The sequence below is a fragment of the Diplodia seriata genome (assembly GCF_021436955.1).
Source record: "Diplodia seriata strain FDS-637 chromosome Unknown scaffold_2, whole genome shotgun sequence".
Classification (NCBI taxonomy): Eukaryota; Fungi; Ascomycota; class Dothideomycetes; order Botryosphaeriales; family Botryosphaeriaceae; genus Diplodia; species Diplodia seriata.
In genome coordinates, this window is record NW_027117309.1 from 3,543,079 (window position 1) to 3,558,604 (window position 15,526).

Consider the following 15,526-nt stretch of genomic DNA (forward strand, 5'->3'; position numbering starts at 1 on the left):
ATAGGTTCGGGACAGGACGAAGCGGCGGACTCGGGCAGGGCAGCGAGGCGAACGCCCGAGGGGCTCAAATACCGACAGTGCGACGCCTCAGCCTCAGGCCCGGCCGAGCATGGCGCCGGTTGGGGCGGGAAAGTGCGGGGATGACGGCCAGCACATCGGATTGATCAGCCAGGGAAGCCGTGAGAGAAGTTGCTGCCTCCGTCAGTAGCAGAGCAGCGGTGCTGATCCCTGCTTTTCCGACGCTAGAGGCCATCAACAAAGCTAAGGCGCGGCGCTGCTGCAGCGTGCTCTAGAGCCCTTCCATCGGGCCAGGGTCCTGTGTGGCTTCGATGGACCATCTCTGTCTGTCCGGCCGGGGCATGCCCGAAGCAGCTACCCGCAGACGAGCGCCGGGCTGCAAGCGAGCAGACACTTGCCCGCTGTCAGCTAACCAGATGCCCTTGAGGATCGACGGCAGTGGCGCCGGTCCCGCTGACTGGCGATCCGCGTCCGCGTGGGCGTCGAGGCCTCGACGCAGCTAGCCATGGCTGCCGTGCTCCCTCCCGCCAGTGCCTGTGCGAGAGGCCGGTACATGGGCCGCTCCGCCCGGGATTTGGCTTTCTTGCGCGTTCGTAGGCCTTGCCGCCTGCCCGCCCAGTCACAGCCCGCCGTCCGCCGCGCAAGGATACTGGCCAGCGGTTCACTTCCCATCGGCCCACTTGCGAGCAGATCGGCCACCTTACCACCTCGCCACTGGGCTGCCGCCGAGTCCAAGCCCGCCGGAGCGTGCTCGCGGGGAGAGAGTCTTTCCCTGCGCCAATCCCAATCCCAGCCGTACCCCGGGCCGCAGCCCCGGAAGCTCGGTGTGTGCTGCCTCGAGCACCGAGTGGGGGTTCCATCGGCCGCGGAGAATGCAGAAGGAGCCGTTCAAAGGGCTGGTCGATGATGGCAAGACGGAGCCGCAAGCGCAGTGGTTGTCTTCCGCCGTCACCAAGCCGTCACCAGGCGTGCCGTGGAACCCATGCTAGCAACGGAGGCTATACATATTGGCGAATGACATGCATACGCCGGCTGACGCACACGGCCCAGCGCCCGCAATCTCCCACCGTTCCACGGCATCGAAACCATCACTTGCATGCAGGCGAGACCGACTGACGTCTCAGGCACTTCAACCGCCCCAGCCTCACTCTCACGCCCGGAGGTTACGGACGTGCGGCTTCTCTTGTGTCTTGCACTCGATTGTCTCGGTATTTACGCAGCAATCAATTAACATTCTGGCTGACTGCATGTTGAAAGAAAAGGGAAAAAAAAAAAGGAAAATATGGACAGTGGAATTGGTTCAAAAAGATGCGTTCTCTCGCCCGTCTCCGTGGCCGGTGTTTGCCTGCACAATTCTCATTCAATAACAGTTGCCCTCGTCTCCATTGCGCGCGGGATGGGCAGTCGACATTCAGCCGTCGCCCTCAACGAGGTCCTCGACGTCCGTGTCATAAGGGGTTCGCTCTAGACGACGTTGCGCTTCTCGTCCTTGGTGTTGCCGGTCATGGCATCGCCGACCTTCTCGAACGGCTTCTTGAAGTCGTCCCAGCTGAAGGGAGCTGCCTCGCGCTTCTCGGTGTTTCCGGTGATGGCGTCACCGACCTTCTCAAACGGCTGCTTCACATCGTCCCAGTCGAGGGGCGCGGCCTCGCGCTTCTCGTCCTTGGTGTTGCCCGTCATGGCATCGCCGACCTTCTCGAACGGCTTCTTGAAATCATCCCAGCTGAAGGGCGCGGCCTCGCGCTTCTCGGTGTTGCCGGTGATGGCGTCACCGACCTTCTCAAACGGCTCCTTCACATCGTCCCAGTCAAGGGGCGAACGCTTTTCGTTGGAGCTCTCGTCGCCCTTACCGGTAAGGAAGTTGCCGACCTTCTCGAAGGGCTTGGCAACGTCGCCCCAGTCGAAGGGGGAGCGCTCCTGGACGCGGCTGCCGCTGAGGTGGACGACGCCGGCCTTGGACGTCTTGTGGGTGGGCAGCTGCGCGGGGGCGGCGTTGGCGGCGAGGATCAGGGCCGCGAGGGCGGTGGCAGAGGAAAAATGCATGGCTGGTAGCAACTGGCAGCGGACTGAAAGAGCGTGGATCGGCTAGGAGGTGAAGGAATGACGAGAGCGAAGAAACGACAAACAATGCGGGGTAGAAGAAGGGTGTCGTGGGCCGGGGCGAGGTGGGAGGCGGGCCTTATATTGGGCCACGGCGCTTCGTGCTAGGCTGGTGCCGTGACCACTGGCAAATACGTGTCTCACAGGTGGCCCACGCCGTCTCAAGGGAATTGTCGCCCTGATCGCCGCGTCTCCTGTGCGCTCGTGTGGTCAGGGGGCAGGGCAACCGATCAGCGCCGCCACCTTCTCGTTTCATGTGAAGTGAGTCTATTTTGCGCAGGGCCGCCCGTGGAGCGGATCGACGCGCACCGCGCCTTGCTGCCATGACGTTGGCCCGGCCCACTGCAGGGCGAGGCGCTCGCGGATTGAAACAAACACGGCAGGAGGAAGTAGTGATGGAGAAGCAGGCGCGCCGATGCCGACCGCAGCCCTGCAGATACTTGGCGCGCTCGGCCCGATCTCTCCGCCGCCGCTCGCCGCTCGCCGCCCGCCGCTGACCGCCCGTCGTTTCTGCCGCCTGCCGCAGCTCTACTGTAGACCCAGCTCTTCGGTCTACGTCTCCGTCTCCGCCTCCGCCTGCGCCACGGCCTCAAACACTTGCGTCGGCACCGCTGCGACCAAGCCCTGCTCGCTGTCGCGTTGCCATGGACGCCTTGCCGCCCACCGACCTTTCCCTCACGGCCTGTAGGTAGCGCGCACGTCATCTTCTCAACCTGGCGGATTAATCGCGGATTTATGCAGCCATGAGCTTCCTCGAACAAAGGTGGAGCGCAAGAGACGACGAGAGGAAGTGCAAGCACGCCTGGGACTCTCCTTCGCAGAGGCGCCCGAAGGCGGTTCCCAGACGAGCTTTTCCCGCCAGCCGGCATATGTGTGCCCGACCCATTGGACAAGCAGCCGCCCTTGCTTTTGACATCGGATGATACGCTCGACCGGGGTTCCGGGGCTCAGCTCCACGCGCTTGGGCGGGTGCGGGTACGAAGCCCTTGTGATTGGAGGCGCTCCCCGCTCATCGGATGCCGCTCTCTGCTGCATGTAGTCCTTGACTGCCCATGCCTATCCGGCACCTCTGTTGCCGACCGGAATGACAGCAGCGAAGCCGTGCTGCCATCACCGCTCCGGAAATGTTGCTCTGCAGTCGACATGTCATCCCATCAGCGCCCACTGTGTAACCACCCCACGCAAGGATCGCTGTAGGGCTGGTAATTCCCCGCACCACTGATAATAATGCATGCTTCCTGCAAAACTCGGGCCAAAGGTTCGTATTTACGCTTCCCCCACCTGTACCGTTCTCACCGTACTGGCCTTGTGGCTGCCTCAACCGCACCTTTTACCGCCGAACACGCTCCAGCCCGCTTGTCACTGTCAACATCAGGACCACTTGCCGAGCCTTACTACGCGACACAAAGCAGGCGACGGGAGGATTTGATGCAGCGCATTCCCTATCCTATCCGTTCTTCCATCCTGTTGTTGCCCGCGGAAATGCCAAGGTCCGGAGATATGCTGTTAAGAGGCTCGCAACCCCGGCAAGCCCAACTCCTTGTCGAACAAGGGTGGCCGCATGGCTTTCCATCTATCCCGCATCCGATGGCTTTAGTAATTCCTACGCATCCCTCATCCTGCGAAACGCGTCAGTACCCGATCTATAGCTGGGTCAAAGTCGTGCCCAAAACATGCACCAATAACTACCCACTTCCGCCGTCAGGCCGCCCTTCCGGTCCACCACGACATCGGTATCAGGCGCGGAACGGGAAGCTGGAACCGCTGGTGGAGATACAGAGAGCGAAGCCTCGCCAACAGGCGGTTGCTGGCCGTGCTGCGGCAGCAGTCCAGACCATTGCGACCACAAAACCCATCATCAACAACACATTTTATACCATGACTCTTCGGTCCCCGCGTTCTTGCCAAGGCCTTGTGCCAGTTATCATCGATTGATAAAGATTGAAAATGAAGGCACCGTGGTGTTGATCACCTGGCGCGATCGTAAGGCATTCCGCAAGCTCCAGAGATTGCACGGCTTCCTACGATCCCATCTGGCATGCCAGCGCTAAGCTTGTGAACAAGTCAGCATTGTCGCCGAGTGTCTGCTGGCGTGCATGGTGGACGTGGGGCAACTCTCCTGCCCGCAGCGCGGCAGCCTGTGTCTCGTCCCACTACTGCCACGCCACCACATCCCCGCGAACCACCTACCTTTTTGCAACGGACGTCGGTACGCCACCTCTTACCTGTCATACGAGGGCAGTTAGATCCCAGCCATGTCGCCACACCGGAGAGGTCTCCGCTCCTTGCCAAGCATTCAACCAGCAGCCATGTACGAAAAGCAAGGAAGGATCAACGACATCTACCCCTCAATGGTCGGCACCAGATAATCTGTTCTGTCGCTGAGTGCATGCATGACAACCCAACTGAGATGGCCCAAGGCTACTGATGGCGGAGCATGTGACCAATGCGCACGCGGCAAGCCTCACTACTTTTTGCCTCGACATCTCGTCTTTGTTTCCGTGTTTCGGCCATTTCTCTGGCTCAGCCCTTTGCTGATCTCCCCCGAGACTAAGAAACCTTATCTGAACCATCTACTGGCCTACATACGTCGGTGCCACGGCCACGCCGCGTAGGTTCGAGATGGTTTCACCCAAGAGCACCAAAGCGACCATTCGAAGCGGGTCGTTTGGTAACTACACCGAGGATCTGAATAGTGACTAGGCAGGAACAGCGTTAAAATTCCACGGTGGATCTCAAATGTGTGAGCCCACAGAGGTATTTCGTCCACTCTATTTACACCGATATTTGAGTCCGATTTCTGGATTCATACATACAGTCTTTAAACTCACATCTACGTGCAGATATACCCACGCAGGAGAGCTCGGAAAAGTCACATATACGTCTAAACATTCACTTCTGCTGCCCACTCTAGAGGGCTCGGAGTTTTTGTGATCCACTGTATTGGTAAAGCAAAGTCACCTAGGTCCAATGATTATTTAAACTAAACAATAGGCTTCAAAGTCACCAGAGTTCTTACCAACTGTCAGTCTCCGGGGGTGCTAGGACGTGACAAAGGCTACGAGTTGCGGGCAATTTAGCGTATGTATCAGTGTTCCGGGACGATCCCCATTGCCCTCCTTGACCCGTCCCCGGGACTAGTTCGAGCTGACTAACCGCCGTTGCTGAGGACTGACGTTCTCCACGGACTCATCTGCTGCGGTTGGTCCACAGAGTCCCGTTTCGGCTGACCAATCCAGACGTGCTCCGAGGGCAATTTCCTCAGCGCTGCTCAAGGGCATGGGGATGCCGTATGCTGCTATTGGGCCCTCGAGGCCATTTTGATTAACCGCATTGATATTCTCAAACGGAGAGCAGATTTGGGACATTAGATGCCGGGACACCTCGTGGAGCTGGGACTCGCCCGGGGGAACCTTCAGCAGAGTCTCCCACGTCAGGCTCGGATGGGCCTGGAATGTTTCGCGGGGAGGGCTGAAGCAGTACATCTGCTCAATGGTCTCGGCGTCGTCCTCGGTCATGAAAACGAGATAGTCGTAATGGCTCTGGACGGAATCCAGAAGCTCCCCGGCAAGGTGGTCCGCGCTGGCACAGAAACTCAGCACCGCCAAGGACTGGCTCGCCAAGGCTAAGTCTGGACGGCATTGTGCCACTGGGAAGCCGTGCAAGAGTCTCTGCACGACCATGAACAGTATCTCTGCGGTGGCAATGTACGACTGGAAAATGCATAGCCAACAGCGCTGTAAGACGCCGCCATATGCGTAGATGAGACCAAGAACCCTCGCGCTTGTCATTGATGCGGCGAAGCCCTCTTCAATCGAGTCGCAAAGGTCTCGGATAGTGTCGTCTGCCAGGGCAAGGTCGCTTCTCGTCGTCGGGACGTAATGGTAGAAGATTTGGCGTTGAAGGTATATTGTAGCCCCCAGATGAAGGCAATGCATAAGATGGATGCCGCGTCTGGAGTCTAGATTGATGGTTGGCGCCAACAGCTGCGCCAGCTGCATTGATGGGTCGAGTTGGTCGGACCACCTTCGTAGATCCGCCTTGACACTGTTGATATCGTCCTTTGAGATTTCGGTAAATTCAAAGGCCGTTTGAGATAGCTTCGCCTTGATGATGGCGATTTGTGTCATTTTCATCTGGATGGTGTCTGCGCTGCAAGCATCCGCTTCTGAAGGCGCATTCCCGGACTGCACTTGTTAGCGAAGGACATGGATGTTAAAGGGGCACGCGGACAGCGATGAACTTCTCCATCCAGTCATCCAACGATGAGTAGCCTAGTGTTGCAACCAAGCACCTATCGGCAGTTAATCTCTCCGGCCACACTAGCCAGTCTGATTGGAGGGTTCGCTCACCTTTTGCAACACAGCAGTGTCTTCCAAGCCTGCTTGTAGTCAATCCATGACTGAAGCGAAAGACGGGCCGGGGGATCGCCCGCGAGCACGCTTTGGCCTATGCCCAGGCCAAGTCCCATTTCTTTGGCAATCCCATTAGCACAGGAACATATACCTTTTTGTTGATGTTCAAATCATGCTGGAGGGGAACTCGGACTATGTATTCGTGGGACAAAGGAGGCATACCGACGTATACTAAGGAAACGGACGCCTTCTTCAGAATGTTATACATGGCTAGCAGGGCACACGCCTTCATGGCCCTCAACGGGTCCGCTGCTATGGCGTCATCCAAATACTGCCTGGCAACATTGTAGAAGTAATGGCCGGTTTCCGAGCTTATCCTGCCCTGGGAATACTGTGAGCCCAATGCGGCCATTGCGCAGACTTCGCAAATGGACGCCTTGGAAATGGCGGCATCATCATTGTCCTGGACCTCTTGCAGCGCGGCACCCCCCTGCGCCTTGGTGAAGACGTGGAAGAGGAGGCCAGTACATTGCAGGAAAAGCCGGAAGGCTTCACGGGTGGCGGGCGACCTGAGGAGAGCGAATACGGAAGACGAGAGTCGGTGTTGATTTGATGGGTGCAAAGTGTCCACGGAGGTACTACTGGGTGAGGGCGGAGGCGGCTGGAGGGTCGGGTCTTGCGGTGCTGAAGTCGGTGTCGAATCCAACAGGTCCAGGCCGGCGGGTTGGTCGAGGACGTGCGAAGGGTCGGGGCTGGACTTGATGCGCTCCAGGATGCGTGCAGCCTCGTCTGGCGGCGCCATCTTGAGGGCCCATAGCAGGCTGACGGAAGTGGACACACGCGTCTGAAGCTGGGCAGTATGGCTCTTGAGGGCAGCGGTTCTGGTCTGACCCTCGGGGACGTCGTACGCGCAGTCAATTTCAGCTTTCTTGGAGGCGCATTGATGGCAGGCCGGACGCGCTCCGTCGCACTGTGAGGGTTGAGTCAACGGAACCATCTATCAGATCTACAGCCACGAGATTACCTTTATCTTCCGCTTTTGGCAGGGAAGGCAAGCCACGGACAGGATGCCCTTTGGGCGCTTACGTTTCTGGCCCGCGACCGGGGAGGGTTGCGCGGGAGGGTCGGCGGCGAGCGGCGAGAGTGAATGTGGTAGTATTCGACGGGCCATGGAGTAGGCGCTCGGGAAGCTGACAGGATCATATCAAGGCGTCCGGAGACCGATCCGATGGGAATTGCGGGTGCAGGCTTGTTGGGGATGGAGCAGCAACTTGGGTGTGTAGTCTTGAGCAGCTGAACGTGGCATCGAGGACAGCGGTGTGTGTTGCGAGGTGTGCCTTTGAGGCAGCGGGACTCCACATGTGCCGGAAAAGACTCCGAACGCTCCATGTTCATGCATCTGTGTGTCTGCACCTCCAACTCACCCTTGATAGGTTTGCATCGGAGTATATAGTCTGCTAGCCACTAGCTTCCAATCAGCTGTATGAATCCTCCTCGCCTGGCGTCCCCACTGCCGGCAAGGGTAGACAGGAAGACATTGATATCACATGCCATTCTAAGCCTGAAATTCACTGGCCCATCGTGAATTAATGCATTGCATGGCACTATGACCATCGAAGATTAGAGGACATAGCAAGAGAATCGCAAGTTGTGCGATGAGTGCTGCAGCATTCAGGTCAACGTGGTCGAGGTATCTTGGCCCGTAGTAAAAGCTCCCTTGACTCATCAAACCGTTACATCTGCCACTCTCCCTCGTGAAGCACCGAACCACGTTGCAGAGCCATAGATAATAGTAACATTGAAAGAAGCAGAAGGAAAGCCTCGAGCATCAAATTCACAGTAGGGTATCCTCCATCATTGTAATGTTCTCGCCATTATATCACGTCTTTCGGGTGCTGATCATGCGTCAATACCTTCTCAGCCCGCAAGTTTCAGCGATCTTTTCATACCCTTGCCTTTCTTAGACGACAACACCCTTCCTCCCAATGCCACCCCCTCGCTTCATTGCCAGCAGTGCGGTAACGACCGTGCCCATGCAAAAGACGGCCGTGATGATCATGAATGCTGCATCCGCGCTGTTCTTCACGCAGCGATCGAGCGCGTTATCGACCGAGTGGGATCCGCAGTCGCGCAAGTTGCCCTTGTTGTCCTTGATGCAACCCCCGTTGGTCAACTCATTCTTATAAAGTTTGTATTCGTTCTCATCGGATTTGGAGCTGCATGATGTGCCGCGGAGTTTGACTGCGACTGCCTATGAGTGCATTAGCCACCATTGTTATTTGTTTAGGTGCTGCAATGGTGGAGGCTGGAGCTTGATTTTGAAGGGAGAGGAGGAACGAGCTTACGATGCCACCAGCGAGGAGGAACAGCTCGGCTAAAGCGTCGGCGGCGACCATGACGATACCAGCGAGAGGCTCGATGAAGATGGCGGCGGCGCCTACAAGACCAACAAGCAAGCCGAAACCACCGGTAAATGCGGCATAGTTGTTGGCAGCGACGGTACCGTAACTTTGGCTTCTAATAAGCGTGATGGAGAGGCCGAGGACAACGGCCGCACAGAGAATCTGGAAGGTTCGGGCGACGCCATTGATGACTAGCAGTGCCATTGCGAGGTATGTTCTTTTGATGGAAAGGTTGCGTCTGTGTAGAAAGAAGGTAGGGCGTGTGGGTTGTTGCTCTTAATTAGAAGACCAGATCCTTAGCAGGGGAGAGGAGTCGGGTCGGAAGTGGGCGAAAACCTTCACTCGACCAAAGGGAAATTGAGTGGTATGGAGGAGAAGAGCGGCAGGCATTTTGGGCGGGAGGAAGGACGTCGCGAGACTATATAGGCCCAAACAGCCGGGGAATGAAGAGTATTGGCTTCAATCCTTCGCAGGCAATGCTCCAAATGAACCAGGCAACAGCAGCACCTTTGACACCAAGAAACCGAAACGGCAGGCTTGCAGAGGAGCTCGGCTAGATCGGACGGGTCCTCGTGTGACTGCGAAGGCTGTGTGTGGCGGATTGCTGCCCCTGCATAGCCGCCTTGCTGCCTGTACGACCGCATTCCAACGTGCGAGCGATATTACTGGACGAGCTCAGTGACCTGGACGGTCGCTGCCGCTGCGTTGCTGTTGTTCGGTTTAGCTATGGTTTTAAGATTTTGGAGGCTTAACGGTTGGGTTGGTTGCGAAAGTTGTGGCCAGGATTTACTCCAAGTAACCCATGGCCAACGGCATCCAATACTATTCCGGCCTAGTATAACGCTCTATTTTTGAGGCGCCCGGCCTCGAAAGCTTGTTCTCGAATCCTCTGTGCCGTGTTCCGCGCCGCAATCACGCGCCTATTGGTGAAACTCTTAACTCGGCCTGTATTACTTCCCACCTCAGCCTTGGCCCACCGAAAGCGATGCGGAAGCTAGGTGAAGAAGGCGGCACGACGGCTCCTTGCATTGCCGTAACCACAGCTGGACTGTTGATCTTTAGCCGCAAAAGGTCAGCGAGTACCTGACAGAGTTTGCGCATTCCACGGCGTGAATAATGGAGTCAGACATGATTGGGAGCTTCCATGTCGGACCACCCGACCGACGCTTGGCCGCTTCTGGTGTCGCCATCGGATCAAGCGATACATGTAGAAAAACAATCGCTGGCCCCAATGAGGACCCCCTGCACGTGGACGATGATCAGCACGTGGCTAGGCGAGCCAGAAGCAGTAAACGGTATCTCGCAACACGGCCGCTGCTTGACATGGATACGCCAGATTGTTTGTGAGGCCAGGCGTCGGGTTCGGCCATCGGCACTGGGTTTAAGCTTTGGTGGAGGAAAACAAGACTCGAGTCTGGCAGGAAAGAGGGCACGCAGCGGATTCGGAATCACGGCGATAGGAGGGTAGGATGGCGGCGGAAGCGCTGGCTGCCGAGCGTGCGGCCGTCAGCAGGCGTATCAAATGCCGTGTCGCTATCACGGGCTGCAGATGTCAAGCACAAGGCGGAGGATGTGAGGGTCAGGTGGGGGCGTGAGTGGTGTTGGGCGTGGGGTCGCACGTCCGATCGGTCCAGGCATCAGACGTTGACTGCCTGGCGGCTTCAGCTGGGGCTCGCTTACTGCTTGTGGCCGTCGGGTGCGCTGATCCAAACGACGGCGGCACCAGCATGGAAAACTCCTCAGCCTTACCACGCCATCGCCGAAGACGGAGAGGCCTGGGTGGGCTCCGAAGCCTCGCCTCGCCTCGCCTGCCGTGTCGAGAGCACATGCCAGAGCTGATATGCACCCTGCGCGCGCCTTCTGACGCCGTCCCACCGCAAGACCAGCGCCGTTGACCGCCTCGTGCGCGCGCCCCAAGGCCCAGCCCGCCCCTCGAGATCTTCACACCAAACTCCACGCGATCTTCGCACCACCGATCCTCCCTCCCCAACCTGCCTGCGCCCCGGCTGCTCTCGTCCCTCTCACTCCGCGCGCCTGGCCGCTGATGTCACCCGGCATCCTGTCTCTGCAAGCCGCCCGCTCCTCGCACAATGGCTGCCGCCCACCACCGGCCCCCGTCGCCGCCCGAGCACATCCACGACCCGGACCGCAACACCTACCGCTACCTTCACATGCCTGATACCTCGTGGGTCCGCCACCGCGACCCGCCCGAGTTCGACGACGCATTGCTGCAGAGCCTCGAGCAGAAGCGCCAGGAGCTCGACGCCAAGGTCAACCGCTACATTGCGAAGAAACAGGGGCAATTCAACGACTATGTCGCCGAGAAGAACCGCCGCTACGACCTGCGTGCCGACGAGCGCCTGAAGCGCCGCGCCGCCCAGCAGGAGCGCGACCACGAGCAGGCAATGGTTGATGTGTGCGACGACCATGCTCCCGCGCCGCATCTCATGGACGACGACAACGAGGCCAAGTGGTTCACAAAGCAGCGCGAGGAAGACGCGCGCAAAAGGGCCGAGGCTGTGTCGGAAGAGGTTGCAGTCGCCGAGGCTCGGCATTCCAGCGTGCCTGACGTCGCTGCTCACCCGCTTTCTTTGGGCAGCGTCCGTGAAAGAGACTCGGAAATCCTCCAGTTGCTGCCCGGCTTTTTGCCGTTGCTCGAGGACCAGGACCAGCTGAGCAGCTCCGCCCCCGCTGCCAACGGAGGTAATATCAGACCCGCCAGAGACCCTCGTTCTGAACTCGTGCGTTCCTCCACCATGCCGCCGGTCCTCAAGCATAGCCCGGCTCCGCGCCGCTCCTCGCTCAAACAGTCCAACGGAGAACGTCCCGGAAGCGCTCGCAAGGCCGTCCGTCTGAGCTTGGGGCCCAGGATTGTAACGCCAACACAATCGCCGCCGGATGACCGACATTTGAGCTCTCAGGAGACCAGTGCCGAGTCATCGCTTTCCGAGGAGACTCTCCGGGCAATTCAAAGGGAGATTGAGGAAGCAGAACGGTGGAAGTCAGAGCCGGAGAGAGTTTACACCGAGGAGATTCCTACTGAAGATCTGTTGTCAGCATCGTCTAGCCAGAATCACAACCATGCTGAGGAAAAGGTCGCTCATAATCAAGCCGATACACCAGCATCGGTGTCTCCCGAGAAAGGAAAGTCAAAAGCGCAAGCTACTGATGGAGAAGCTGTCATCGAGAATGCAGGCCCCGAGAAGCAGCAGTCTCCCCCCCAGAGCAAACCAAACTACGCAGAGAGTCCCATCAATTTCAACAAGGAAGAGATCCCTCAGCGTCCAACTGCGAGCCTAGGAAGGAGATCATCACTCACCGAGGAGGCCAAGTCAGCACCGAAGGAGCCAAAGAAGAAAAAGAAGAAGAGGGCCAAGACGCAGTCGAGCGCCGGCTTGCCCACATACACTCCCGTACGAGCAGCCACGACAACAGCCCTGTCGTCCACCGCACCTGAGATTGGTGCTTCCTCTGCGCGCAGCATTGGTCCTGCGTACCAATCCACCCCTCCAAATACGTCCGCTTCTCTCTTGTCAAGTAGCTTTGTCGACGCCAACAACACCGGGATCTTCTATCCAACCCGCTCCCGCCCGCCGCCAAGCCATCTGAGGCCGGACGAGACGTCCCTCAGCGCTGTCGAGGTACCCCTTCCGGTGGGAGGATTCAGCAGCGAAAGCCTCTCGAACAGCTATGGGAGCGTGTTGCGAGGTACCAGTCTGGGCGAGTCATACATGGCGCTGAACTTCGCGCGACGCATGGCGGAGAGGGACAAGGCGCAGAATGAAAGTGGAAGTAGGAAGAAGAACAGCAAAACTAGGTCAGCTTCTTTGCAGCAGCCGCTCAAAGAGGAGACCGAGGAGGACGAGGAGGGCGAGGACGGCGACTCCGAGGCGGAAAGGCTGGCTAGGCAACGAGAAGAAAGATACGCAAAGGACAGGGAGCTGGACGAAGATGAGTTTGCAGGGGGATTGGATCTATAAGATGTTTGGAAAATTTTTCTTTGGTGTAGCATACCGGAAGTGGAAGGGGAAAGGCACAAGGTGGGATCTCTTTTTTGGTTATCGAAGGGGGACTCAAATGCCATATATTGGATACTTAATGCGAGGCTGGGAAGGAACAGGCGGTAATCCCCAAGGCTGGCTGCATAAAATGTAATGCAGCTACCCGGAAAAGTTCGAGCCGATTGGCCAGGGCATTTGTATATTTTCTCTAGAGTTCCGCACGTTTCCCTTGTACAAGAAGTGGAGCGGCAACAGCAAAAGGGGAAGAAGAGAGAGAGATCAACGCAGCGAGCGAATAAATTCTAACACGGCGTGGTTTGGATGGCGGGGCAGCAGGGAAAGAGGTGGGAGGAAAAGGAAGAGAAAAGCAATAGCGTATGTGGAGTGGACTCCGTCTGCTACCGGCCTTGTTTCGGACGCCTGATGGCGCCAAGCGGCGAAAGTTCAAGGTGGAGGGTGGAGGGTCTCATTCGGAAAAGAGTCACGGCTCCCGCCTGCTGCAAAGTAACCTTTGTTTGCCACCACACCGGTCTGGTCCCCGCCACCTCGGAGAGAGGGTGTATGACACGGCAGCCATTCCCCGTTTCCACCGGTGAGCTCTCGCGGAATAGCTCTTGCGGGTTTCAAGATTCTGGGTAATTGCAGGGCAGGGTCGGGGAATGGCGACCAAGCCATGAACACAGTGTCTATGAGGTGCGGGGGCGTAGCAGTGGATGGCAACGTTCCGGGGCGAGCGGAGAGCGGTCGTCCTCCCTCAGAAGCATGCCGAGGGCAAAAGTGATGATAAGTGTGTGAATAAGGCTTGGGGTGGCTTCGCTCAGTCGTATGGTCTTGCTTGCGATGAGATTGGACTACCAAGAACAGCAAATGCAAGCTAGGTTGCCTTTTCAATTCTTGCTTTTCATAGTCGTATTTCCATGTCAGCCTCTTTCGGGATTTCTCTCAACCGCATTCCACATGAACTCGGTGGCTTATGCTGTGCGTCTTAGGGATTCCTGTACGCACGGAGGTATTGGATGCATCCTAAACTATGTCATTGGCCACAAGCCATGCACCGTAGGAGGGTTCATCGATGCATGCTCGTTACATTGCAACCATTGCTCCCCAGGCATGAGGAGTTGAAGGAGCCATTGGGATGTTAATATCGTCGTCTGCTGGATTTATGCGTCCGGACGTTTGCTTCGAGTCTACATGCCTGGTAACAGTAATGTTGCAATACCTCTGAGACCGGCCCCGCTTCGGGAAAAGAACCGTGTTGATGCGCCATGAAAAGAACTTTGATATTCCCAATCCCCCAAAACCCATGTGGTATGATACATCGTAGTTGCAGCCATTGCTTTCGAGAACCAGTTTAAAGCGGCCGTGTCCACAGCCGTACCCAGCTTTTGTGAATGCGAGGAAAGCTCCTCCTCTCAACGCCCCATCAATGCTGCCTTGTCCGCCATTGTTCCGCCACATTCTCGAGCTAGTCCCGATTCCGTTGGCAACCCAGCTTTCTCGGAACAGATTTGTGGTGGCATGCGGTCATTTATGCCGAGAACTTCTTGGTGATCTTGGCGATGACTGTAGAAATGGGTCAGCTCTCCGGTTCGATGATATCCCTTTGAACGGTGGAACTTACCGTGCAGAGCGACGACACTGATGATGAAGCCGACAGACAGAACGAGAACGACAACCGGGTCGACCTTGAGACCGGGAGACTCGTCGGTGTAGAGCCCTGTATCCATGTTAGCTTGCCTAATTTTCCCTCGTTCATCTGTGAGACCAATGGGGCCGTAGCGCTTGTTTGCAGCGTCATTGCGCAATAGTCCCTATCAACGCGCACAACTTGCGGTTCCCCACTAGCTCCTCGAACGACTGATAGTATGCATGGGAGTACGTACTCAGCATGGTGCTGCTGCTACCGCCAGCGCCGGCGGCGCGGGTGCTGCTGGGACGGGCATTGGCAGCCTTGTCGGCGCGGTCGGCGGCAGCCTTCCTCCTGATGGCCACTGCAGGGCCACCCGGGGGCTTGGGAGACGAGGGGCGGGCCGTGGTAGAACCGGTGGCTGGGGGAGAGTTGACGGGAGAGCTGGAGCGAGGGGAAGACTGGAGGGTCGATTGTCAGCTTGAGGCGCAATTGAATTACGATGCGTAAAGGGCGAGCAAAGACGAGCGAATGCTGTTGCTGGAGCTTCGGGGAATGGCGAAACGCCCCCGAGCAAGTGTTGGCAGTAACGACGGCGAAGTGACGGCGCGAGTCCAGCGAGCTCCAAAGCGAGGGCGGCGCTCATCTTCCCGCGTGGAAAGCGCAAGACGGCTGGCTGGTGCATTGAAGGCGCGGGCGTGTTGGGCGGGCTGGAGGAACGTACCATGGTGCTAATCGTGAGGCGTGTTGGGCGGGAAAGACCGGGGTATCTCGAAAGCTGGAAGTTGGGCGGGTAGGGAGTGGTGGTGGAGAGTCGAAGCGCTGCGTGTCTGGAGTCGCGCGCTCCGATTAAGGCCACGCTTCTGGAATCGCTAGCGCCGCCTTCACAACCGAACCTCCCCTTGCACGAGCCACACCATCGCCGCCCGCGCCCAAGCTCCAATCCGCAGCGTGGGGTTTGTCTTGCCTCCCATCAACGGTGTACCGTCCGTAAACGACGGTCTCTCTCGAAGCTTCCCTGTC

The 15,526-nt window shown here is 57.8% G+C and overlaps 4 protein-coding genes across 4 annotated transcripts; 1 reads left to right on the top strand and 3 right to left on the bottom strand.

The window, feature by feature from the left end:
• Positions 1-1,482: 1,482 nt before the first annotated feature.
• SLS55_002418 (uncharacterized protein) lies at positions 1,483-2,061 on the bottom strand (the record flags this gene model as incomplete). Its single annotated transcript, XM_066773900.1, has 1 exon — positions 1,483-2,061. One exon carries the CDS (start codon positions 2,059-2,061, stop codon positions 1,483-1,485), a length of 579 nt encoding a protein of 192 aa, XP_066636467.1.
• Positions 2,062-5,255: 3,194 nt separating this feature from the next.
• Positions 5,256-9,079, bottom strand: SLS55_002419 (uncharacterized protein; the record flags this gene model as incomplete). The annotated part of the gene is made up of 4 exons (XM_066773901.1): positions 5,256-6,305; positions 6,625-7,397; positions 8,448-8,724; positions 8,819-9,079. The coding sequence occupies 4 exons, from the start codon at positions 9,077-9,079 to the stop codon at positions 5,256-5,258; spliced, it is 2,361 nt and encodes a 786-aa protein (XP_066636468.1).
• A 1,886-nt stretch (positions 9,080-10,965) lies between these two features.
• Positions 10,966-12,855, top strand: SLS55_002420 (uncharacterized protein; the record flags this gene model as incomplete). The annotated part of the gene is made up of 1 exon (XM_066773902.1): positions 10,966-12,855. The coding sequence occupies one exon, from the start codon at positions 10,966-10,968 to the stop codon at positions 12,853-12,855; it is 1,890 nt and encodes a 629-aa protein (XP_066636469.1).
• A 1,549-nt stretch (positions 12,856-14,404) lies between these two features.
• Positions 14,405-15,230, bottom strand: SBH1 (Arf guanine nucleotide exchange factor sbh1; the record flags this gene model as incomplete). Its single annotated transcript, XM_066773903.1, has 4 exons — positions 14,405-14,439; positions 14,498-14,687; positions 14,719-14,964; positions 15,228-15,230. The coding sequence occupies 4 exons, from the start codon at positions 15,228-15,230 to the stop codon at positions 14,405-14,407; spliced, it is 474 nt and encodes a 157-aa protein (XP_066636470.1).
• Between the last annotated feature and the right edge of the window lie 296 nt (positions 15,231-15,526).